Here is an 11,210-nt window from a genome sequence, read left to right as displayed (position 1 = left end):
TCAAACTTGTTTTTTTCCAACTTTATTACCAGTCACTCACTTTTGCTCCTTACTGGCGTATCTAAGAGAACTATATCTACACACATCAGTAATGATGACTCCTGAAAGCAGAGATTCTCACTTGGTGGGGAGGGGGATGAATGAGTGGTGATCAGAACAGAAAATCCTTCCAAGTAAGTGAGGGAAGAGAGTGATGATGCTTGTACAATATTTTTTAAAGTCTGCTAGGAGATTTAGTAAACTAAAAGTTCACAGGTTTCAAAGAAAGACATTTTAAGAAAATAATTAACCGATCATGTGTAGCTTAAATACCTACACCTGTAAGGAATAACCAATTACTGAAACATGATTCTAGGAGCCAATATAGCATAGGGTAGACCCCAGATCTTGATGTCAAACCTAAATTAGAACACAACACCTGTTCTCCTGCTGATCAACTAGGCTGATTCGTTTACCTAAATCACAATGTACCTGCTACTTTTCTCTGATACAGATCAATTAACACAAATTCTGAAGATTTTCCAGAAGATCCCCAAGCTGATGTAAGTCTTGTGAAGTATCCTGAACCACAATCCGATGTAAGATGCATTTATATTTGTTTAGATCAAAATCAATTTTGCATTAAGTACTAAATACAGATATAGCTGGAATTCACTACACATGTTACAAACAACATCAAGAAAAAGATAGGCTTTTTTCTTATTTCCTTCCCTGCAACATTTATCTTTTGGCCTGAGACATCTTAAAGCTATTTGGGGCGAGAGTGCAGGGTGGCAGTTTCCTAGAACAACCTGCTTAATGGACAAAGGGGTACAGTGATGTATGTCCTTTCCTGATAAACTGTGATTTAGGTTTTAAAAAACAGTAACATTGGTGTAAAAAATAAAAGAGCAAAGATTGCAAGATGAATTATTGGGGACATAAAATACAAGGTGCCATGAATTAAAATGCTGCAACTACAGAAGCAAATGGTGATTCAACCCCCCTCCACATAGACTGCGTATGGCATAAAGAGAGAACATTAGTGACAAAACAGTTGTGAATTATTTTTATTTAATAATCATTTGATTTTGTTGTTACTTGATTTTTAAACAACTGTTAACTATAATGGTTCTCAAAACTCTTTCTTCCAAAAGGGCTACATAATAAATATTTAGGCTATGTGAGTCTCGGTTGCAACCATTCAACTCTTTAACTGTAGCATGAAAACAGCCATAGACAATACGTAAACTAATGACTGTGTCTGTATTCCAATAAAATTTCATTTACAGGCTGGGTGCAGTGGCTCACGCCTGTAATCCCAGCACTTTGGGAGGTCAAGGCGGGTGGATCACCTGAGGTCAGGAGTTCGAGACCAGCCTGACTAACATGGTAAAACCCCATCTCTACTAAAAACAAACTACAAAATTAGCCAGGCGTCGTGGTGTGCACCTGTAATCCCAGCTACTTGGGAGGCTGAGGCAGGAGAATTGCTTGAACCTGGGAGGAGGAAGTTGCAGTGAGCCGAGATCTCGCCATTGCACTCCAGCCTGGGCAACACAGCGAGACTCCGTCTCAAAAAAAAAAAAAAAAAATTCATTTACAAGGAACAGGTATACAGCCAGACCCAGCAGCTCAGGCCTGTAATCCCAACACTTTGGGAGGTCAAGAAGGGAGGATGGCTTGAGTACAGAAGTTCAAGACCAGTCCTGTTAACACGGTGAAACCCCATCTCTACAAGCAATACAAAAATTAGCCAGGCCTAGTGGCATGTGTTTGAACTTCCAGCTACTTAGGAGACTGAGATGGGAGGATTGCTTGGGAGGGTGAGGCTGCAGTGGGCCATGATTGAGTCACTGCACTCCAGCCTGGGCAACAGAGCAAGACCCTGTCAAAAAAAAAAAAAAGAAAAAAAGAAAAAAGAAATTTGTTTTAAAGTGGCTTTAATTTTTAAAGTAACTTAATATTAAGTGTTATTATATCTTTGGTGTATTCTCTGTTATGCACCTCACACTATATCAACTTGATCCATTATTTTATGCAGCAACCCACTGAGCAGGAGAAAAAGAGTAAGAGGAGCAAAAGATGGTAGACTTGATGGACTTCAAGTTTTTATTACTGGCTCGTCTTTTTGCTTATACTTTGCCTTTATGCTTAAAAGTTATTTCATAGAAGCATCTATCTGATCCTGAAGCAGGAAAGAGAAGATTAAAAACAAAACAAAACAAAAAACAGAGCAAGAAAAGTCTAGTTGAAGCTGGTAACCTAAAACTTCAGCTGGTCACCTTCCTTACCTTTTAACATGACACAGTAAAATAACCACCTTTGTAGAAAACTGAATGGTTAAGAGGCTTAGGCAAATTATTAATGCAAAACAAGCACAGACTTGCTAAATAATGATAAACTAGTAAAATTATAACTCTCTAGCGCTTTCAATGGAATGCCCCACTGTCACCACCTCTCAAGGTAAATAACATGGGAATCAGTCAGTACTTTAATCTAAGCTTTGTAAATTTCAGGAAGTTACTTTCATATTCAGTTTCTCCTCTGTTGCTAAAACAGGCAAATAGAAAAAGTAGCATTCTTTGAATATTTTTGTACATGGCTCTTGGGAAGACTAAAAAGTGTATGGTACATAGTGCCAGATGCAGGCTAAATGCTAGTGCCATTCCTAATAACTGGGTTCATTCTTTAGAAGAGAAGAAACATTTACTATTACTAGCATTCAGAGAAAAAATACATGTAGTACAACAGGTCCTTGAAGAACACTGTTTTGTTTGATGTCATTTCAGCATAACTTTGAAGAGGAAAAAAACGTTGACTCCCAGCCAGAGCCACTGTCTGTGTGGAACATGTGCATTCTCCCCATGTCTGCGTGAGTTTTCTCTGGGAACTCCAGTTTCATTGCATATCCCAAAGCTGCACACATTAGGTGAACTGGTGAGTCTAAATGCTCCCGGTCTGAGTCTCGGTGTGTGTGAGTGTGCCCTGCAATGGAATGATGTCTTATCCAGGGCTGGTTCCTGCCTTGAGTCCTGAGCTGGCCACCCAAAACCCTGAACTGGAATAACTGAGTAAATAATTATCTTACTTGTCATTATTAATCTTTCTTAAATGTATATACAGCTCACATTTGTTTCCATTAGAAGTGTTGGGTCTTTATTTAGAGGTCTGTGTAATGCAAAAATAATAATTTTAAAAAGAAAAAGAAGACAAAATATTACAAAAGAAAAAACAAAGACAACAACAACAATAATAAAACACAAGAAGTTTGTGTAATGTGATTTTTTGGGATCAGAAATATGCCAAGGTAACTTAATTCTTGTTTATCTCAATTAGCCTATTGTTGTTATACATCATTTTGCTTAAAGTCTCAGTTTCCAAGAACCTATGAACAACATTAAGACTTAATATATTTTGAAACACAGATATGGTATAAAGTAGGCAGCATTCAATAAATGTAAGTCAGACTAAACTGAAGTCAGATTTATTTCAGTATCACATTTATTGGTATTTAAATACCTAATAAATTACCTACCCAATTACCAAAGAAATTTAGATCTTTTTACCTTAAGCTGACTTTTCATAACCTTAACAGTGTTATTTTATGAAAGCATGATGTAACCCATTAACCCAAAAGGATGGGTGATGGATTCATAGTTGACTGTTACTCCAAGTATAATGGTTTCTGCTGTTACTATTCCACCCATAATTAAGCTGACAAAAATTGTCACATAATCTCAATATATTCTACTTACAACGAAGAAATTTGAAGACCAAAGCCCTTCCCTTCAAATTACACCTAGAGAGGAGTACATATTTAGTTTCCAGCAGATACAGTGCAAAATGCTCCCAACCTCCCCATGAGGTAGGAAACATCGGGAATTTATATCCTAAACTCATACATCCAGCAGCATTTATTCCTCGAAGCAAAGCTGTTTTAGATAATCATGGTTCTTCGGGATCTCAACAGGCTATTTAGGTTGGTGCAAAGTAACTGTGGTTTTTGCCATTAAAAGTAATGGTAAGAACCACAATTACTTTTGCACCAACCTAATAAAGGCTTTCTCACAGTTCACAATGGAGTGACAGAAAAACATTAACTCCTGGGAGAAGACCTCAAAATGTGAGGTCAAATATTCATGATTGAAAGTATCTTAGGTGGCAGGGTTTCATGTCAGATGCTAGCCACTTATTGATGAGGTGAGGAACTTACTGAATTCTCCAGCCTGAGCCTAGGACCCTGACAGGACAACAGATCTGACATTTTAGAACAAATCCCCTTCCTGCCACATAAGTCAAGCCTCGTGGTGTACCATACCTCTCTGTGTATGTGCCACAGTCTAAATGCTACAATTTTTTGCAGCTCATCAGGGGCTGAATTGTTTCTTGTTGCAGTACTATTTATCCAATCACATCTTAGAACTATGCTGCTGTTTGAATAGGACTACCTACCTTCATTATTAAATATGATCTTTCACAGTCTATACAGATGCCATTCCCTTTGTCTCTTACTTACATCAAGTAAGTCCATTTCACACTAGGTGCCACACCCACTTGGCTAAATGTTTTGCCTAAGGACATACTGAAACAAGAATATAATTTATACTTCAGTCAAAATTTCATATAATTTGAAGGCCCTGCTATGAAAAGTTGGAAATAATCACAGGTCAAATACCTCTTGACAATCCATTTGTTATTCCCTGAATACACCTTGTACCTTCTGACCTCTACCTCTGCTGGTACTGTCTTCTACACCAGGAGTTCTCAAAGCATGGTGGTCCCTGGGACAGCAGCATCAGCATCACCTGAGAAACTTTCTAGAAATGTGTATTTTCCACATGCTCTGAATCTACTGAAGAAGAAAGTCAAGGGGCAGAGCCCAGCAATCCATGTTTTAGCAAGCCAGTAATTCTGGTGCACAGTAAAGCTTGAGAACCATGGTTCCACACTTAAGCGTGCCTTGTTCTGATCTTTGTTCCCCCATAATGGCTGATTCTACTTCAGGATGATTTTAAATATCCTTTATAAATTGTTTCCGCCTTTGTTGCCACTTAAAAACACAAACCCTTCACATAGCAACTTATACATATCACAAAGGATTACAGTCACATCACACAAGAGTACAGTGAGTCTGTACGTTTCCTTCCCCAGTAAGCCACGCCTCAACTAGATTATGAGCTTCTTACATATATTTTCGGTCTGACACATATCAGATATCAATTAATGTTGATTATTACATCAAAATATGAGCAGTCTATGTTTTATAAGAAGATGAGACTACCCTAAGCAGTTTGAATTCACACACTTAGTGAAAATGTGGTCTTGACTTTCTCTAACATACTGACCTTAGGAGCTTTTTCAGCTTTTAGCTTACGAACCACCTCCCCTTGTGCAGCAACTTGATCATACAGAGATTTACTTTCCAGAATACTTGCTGACGAATTAGAAGAAATATTCTGTCCTATTTCAGCAGGAGGGTTTCCAGGTTTATATTCCTGGCCAGTTTTCTCCTTATATTCAGCTTTCAAAGACAAAAGCTGTTTTACAGCTGCATCTATATCTTCCTTTGGTGCTTTCTTGGCTTTTAATTCACGAACCACATCTCCTTGAACAGCCACTCTATTGTAAAGGACCAAGGAATCCTCAGATGTAGTACAATTATTATTCAGAGAAGGTGTTGGTCTTTCCTTAAAAGGAGCCGAGGTCTACCAAGAGAGAAAATCAAAAGTAAAATAATTAATTCATATTAAATGTTTTCCCACAAAATTATTTCAAACTGATTGTTTTATAATGTTTCCAATTTAAAACAAAAACTTTAAACTTCAATCCCTTAAAAAGCTTAAATGAATAATCTCATTCCTAAGTATTTATCCTAATGAAAAATGACAGGAGTAAACAAAGATAGAGGTACACTGGAGCATTTTTACTATAGTAAAAACCTGAAAATGCCCTAAATCTTTGTCATTAGGGGACTAAAGAAATTATAACATATCCATCAGGTCTGAGAATAAATCACTGCTCTACCATATACTCACTGTGCAACTCTGAGTTAGTTATTTAAGCTGTTTCCTTACTATAAAAGGGGGATAACCATATTTAACCCATCAAGTTGATGGGAAAATAAAAAGTAATCTCTGTAAAGCTGTTAGTCACAAAGGCTGAGAAAAAGTGAGTATCAATAAACATTAGCTATCACTATTAATTTTTTAAGAGATGAAATATAGCTAGATTGTCGATAAGGCAAGAGTTCCATGAAATTCTGTGATATAATTGTAACTCATCATTGTGGAACAGTTTCATTTGTGTAAAATTATAAGTTTACAGGTATATATTTGTATATAAGTAAATGCAACAAATCTAGAGCTATGTTCACTAAAATCAACCGTGAAGAGTGAATATACTACTTTTTGCATGCTTTCTACTGCCTACACTGCATTCTTCCCTACTGAAACCTTTCTAACATTAAAACCCAGCTCACATTATACCTTCCTTACACCTTTTTCCTTTAAATGATCTGCCACTTAATTTTTCAGAATAATCTTACCCATATTCACAGAGTCTTACGTACAAATTTCAAAAATTTTCATCTCTATTCCAGAATTCTGACCTGCTCCCAGACCCAGCATTTTCAATGTCTTCAAGACATCTTTACCTAAACACCTAACAGGCATCTCAAGCTGTATCACAGTTGCATTTCACACAGGGGTTAGGCTCTCAAGTGGGCATGTCAGTAAAAAAAACCATCACTCAAAATTTCCCCCCATAATTCCTTAAATCACTCATAGTATTTTTAGTGAGGTTCTATATATACACTCATAAACTCTAATATGCATATATAAATGCATATTATACATTAAAGAAAGAATACAAATCATTAGCCACCCTATATCAAAAAAATGTATTTGTTCAGCAACCTTTTTTTTTTTTTTTGAGACAGAGTCCCGCTCTGTCGCCAGACTGGAGTCCAGCAGCGTGATCTCAGCTCACTGCAATCTCTACCTCCTGGATTCAAGCTATTATTATGCCTCAACCTCCAGAGTAGCAAGGATTACAGGCCTGCACTACCACATCCAGCTAATGTTTGTATTTTTAGTAGAGACGGGGTTTCACCATATTGGCCAGGATGGTCTCAATCTCCTGGCCTCGTGATCTGTCTGCCATGGCCTCCCAAAGTGCTGGGATTACAGACTTGAGCCACCGCACCGGGCCTGTTCTGCTACATTTAATTTGCAACATAAATCATCACAATCATGGTTAGTAAATAGGGGAACATACAAGTGAAACACACATACACACACACACACACAAACACTGCCTTGTATGTGATTTTTCCCAATGTATTCAAGTTTTATGTCAAATAAAGAAGCATGCAGGAACAAGCTTTTCATAATTAAAGAGAAAACTTTAGAAATACATTGACAATCTGAAGAAAAACCCAAAAACCTTTTGTATAAGTGCCTTCCTTTAATGAGGATGGTGCTTAAAAAACGTTTTTTACCGTCACATTAAGCCATCTGATGAAACAGTACATGGGGATGGAAACTTCAAAGACATATTCTCATCTGCTAAAGCTTAAAAATAAAAACAAACCCCAAAAAACTGACAAAGCAGGCAATACCCTGGATGAGAATTTAATTTTGATAGTATCAGCCTCTGTTGGAGACAAATATCCTCAAAGATCTACACATCACAGGGAAAAGCATTATTATTCTTCAGGTTTAAAGCTGCAAAGTATCTCTGACTGCAGTACTGGGTATAAGTGCCAGTCAACTGTACCTGAATTTTGAATTTCTATTCAAAAGTGTGCAGGTTTCAAAGCATGTCCACACTTTTTCTTTACTTTCCTCCCACCAAGAAGGGGGGTGTCTGTGCACTCTCCTGAATCTGAGCAAGCTTGTTACTGATTTGAGCAACAGAGTATAGCAGAAATGATGCTACGTGAGACTTCCGAGGCTAAATCATAAAATGGAATGCTCCTTTTACCTCATCTACCGGACACTTACTTTTGGAGGCCTTAAATGACAGGTAAGAAATCTTATTACCCTGACACTGCCATGCTAGAGAGGCCACTTGCAGCTATTCCAGTCAACTATTCCACCTGAGCTCCCAGCCAACACCACTATCAACTTGGCATCCAGGTGAGGAAACAATTTTAGAATCCAGCCCAGGCCAGGCGCGATGGCTCATGCCTGTGATCCCAGCGCTTTGGGAGGCCGAGGTCGGCGGATCACCTGAGGTCAGGAGTTCAAGACCAGCCTGGCCAACATGGTGAAATCCCATCTCTACTAAAAATACAAAAAAAATTAGCTGAGCATGGTGGTGCATGCCTGTAGTCTGAGCTACTTGGGAGGCTGAGGCAGGAAAATCGCTTGAACCCGGGAGGTGGAGGTTACACTGAGCCGAGATCATACCACTGCACTCCAGTCTGGGCAATAGAGTGATACTCCACCTCAAAAACAATAAAATAAAATAAAAACAGAATACAGCCCAGTTGAGTCTTTGACAGCCCAGTTGAGTCTTTGATGACTGCTACCCAGCCACCATCTGACTGAAACCATATGATATACACAGGTTTTCGTGGTTTGCCTCAACTCTGTTTTTCTTGATAAATCAGCTGTTATTTTTAGTATGCGATTTTGCAGAAATGAAGTTTTTCAAGAACACATATTAATTTATAGCATAATAGCAGTTATCTTTCTAGGATATGTAAAAAATGAGAGGCACAGGTGGGAACTGGGACCAATGAGGGAAGGGCAACCAAATTTCCCATCTCATGCTTACTCCATGAGTTATTCAATAATACATAGCAGCAATTTTCAAGGTGTAGTTCACAGATCCTAAGGGGTATATAAAACCCTTTTAAAGGTGATCTGCAAGGTCACAGCTATTTTCACTATATTAAGATATATTTTGTCTTTTTCGCTCTCATTTTCTTATGACTGTTCATGCAGGTTTTTAGAAGCTTTTTGTTGTTATCTTTACCTTAGAAGGTTTAAGTCAGATATTAAAGAGATCTGCAAAAATTTAAAGCCATACCACTCAAACTAAAAGTTTTGTTTTGGAAAATTTTTTTTAATAAAAACTTTTTTTATGTTAACATGTAACTGGATTTATTATTTTTACATGAATTAAATCCTTTTAAAACTTCTCAATTTTTAGTATGATAAATACTGATAAATATAACCCACATAAACAAATAATTTTTAAGAATATAAGGGAGTCTGGCCAGGCACGGTGACTCATGCCTGTAATTCCAGCACTCTGGGAGGCCAAGGTGGGCAGATCATCTGAGGTCAGGCAGTTTGAGACCAGCCAGGCCAACAGGGCAAAACCCTGTCTCTACTAAAACTACAAAAATTAGCCAGGCGTCATGGTGCACACTTGTAATCCCAGCTGCTCAGGAGGCTGAGGCATGAGAATTGCTTGAATCTGGGAGGCGGAGGTTGCAGTGAGCCCAGATCGCACCACAGCACTCCAGTCTTGGGCAACAGAGCGAGATTTTAAAATCTTATATGAAAGGATAACAACAAAATGCAAAGAGCAGATTTAATTGTCTACTTTAGTCTCCACAGTGAGAAAGATAATCATTTGTAAAGAAATATATTCTAAACCCTGGTATAGAAAGACCTTTTATTTTTATAGACATATCTGTAAAAGTCATTACCTACCTCATTTTTTGTGGCTTCTACTTTGGTCTTTTCCTTTGACCCTGATGTTGGCATTTCCTTTGTGTGTCCATCAGGAATGTATATCAAAACGCATGGGGCTTCTTTGCAACTATATGGGCTAAAAAGAAAATAAAGGGACAAAATAGTTCATCTGAACAAAATTATGTGAACAGCAATAAACACTGAATTCCTAGATAAATTCAATGGCACTAAGTTAATGCTTTTCTTTCTTTTTTGAGACAGTCTCACTCTGTTGCCCAGGCTGGAGTGTGGTGATGTGATCTAAGCTCATTGCAACTTCCACCTCCTGCGTTCAAGTGATTTTCCTGTCTCAGCTTCCAAGTAGCTGGGATTACAGGCACACGCTACCACACTAATTTTTGTATTTTTAGTAGAGACGGGGTTTCACCACGTTGGTCAGCCTGGTCTTGAACTCCTAACCTCAAGTGATCCGGCCACCTCAGCCTCCCAAAGTGCTGGGATAACAGGTGTGAGCCACAGAGCCTGTCCAGTTAATGCTTTTTGAAGTATAAAATAGTCCATTCTCTTATTCAAATCAGAGGCTCTTCAGAGAAGTTCTACAAACAACAAATGCAAAAATAAAAATTGACAGTCCTGGCCGGGTGCGGTGGCTCACCCCTGTAATCCTGGCACTTTGAGAGGTCCAGGCAGGTGGCCTGCCTGAGCTTAGGAATTTGAGACCAGCCTGGGCAACACAGTGAAATCCCATCTCTACTAAAATACAAAAAATTAGCCAGGCGGGCGCCTGTAGTCCCAGCTACTCAGGAGGCTGAGGCAGGAGAATCACCTGAACCCAGGAGGCGGAAGCTGCAGTGAGCCAAGATCATGCCACTACACTCTGGCCTGAGTGACAGAGCGAGATTCTGTCTCCAAGGAAAAACAAAACAAAACTGGTCGGCCGAGGTGGCTCATGCCTGTAATCCCAGCACTTTGGGAAGCTGACGCAGGTGGATTACCTGAGGTCAGGAGTTCGAGACTAGCCTGGCCAACATGGTGAAACCCTGTCTCTACTAAAAAAAAATACAAAAAGATTAGCTAGGCATGGTGGCGGGCGCCTGTAATCCCAGCTACTTGGGAGGTTGGGGCAGGAGAATCACTTGAACCCAGGAGGTAGAGACTGCAATGAGCTGAGGCTGCACCACTGCACCTCAGCCTGGGCAACAAGAGTGAAACTCTGCCTCAATGGAAAAAAAAAAGAAAAAAGAAATTGACAGTCCTTATTATAAACTTCCAATCTATGAACTTCCATCCATATGAACAAACTAAGCCCAGGGCAAAATTACATCTGCTATGCCTGCCACTAGAAAGGGTGTTAGTGAATGTTGTTGATACTCTTGACTTCAAGAAAATTTGTCTACATACCACACCTAATCTGCTTATAAGCAGAAACATTTCTGCAAAATGTTTATTTATTTTAAAATATTTAAGGGTGGGTATGGTGGCTCACATCTGTAAACCCAGCACTTTGGGAGGCCAAGGCAGATGGATCTCTTGAGCCGAGGAGTTCAAGACTAGCCTGGGAAACATGGTGAAACCCTG

At 38.9% G+C, this 11,210-nt stretch overlaps 1 protein-coding gene across 1 annotated transcript in view; it reads right to left on the bottom strand.

Annotated features, from left to right (window-relative positions):
• EPRS (glutamyl-prolyl-tRNA synthetase) overlaps positions 1-11,210 on the bottom strand; it is an 85,074-nt gene that overhangs the window by 26,135 nt on the left and 47,729 nt on the right. The window contains exons 16-17 of the mRNA XM_011969748.1: positions 9,651-9,768; positions 5,328-5,687 (exon numbers count right to left, since the gene is read on the bottom strand). Of these exons, the coding sequence (XP_011825138.1) occupies positions 5,328-5,687; positions 9,651-9,768 (478 nt within the window). The remainder of the gene's footprint in view (positions 1-5,327; positions 5,688-9,650; positions 9,769-11,210) is intronic.

Source organism: Mandrillus leucophaeus, unplaced genomic scaffold (genome assembly GCF_000951045.1).
Source record: "Mandrillus leucophaeus isolate KB7577 unplaced genomic scaffold, Mleu.le_1.0 Scaffold901, whole genome shotgun sequence".
Classification (NCBI taxonomy): Eukaryota; Metazoa; Chordata; class Mammalia; order Primates; family Cercopithecidae; genus Mandrillus; species Mandrillus leucophaeus.
Note: the sequence above shows the minus strand (reverse complement) of the source record. Positions and strands in the feature narration are given on the sequence as shown.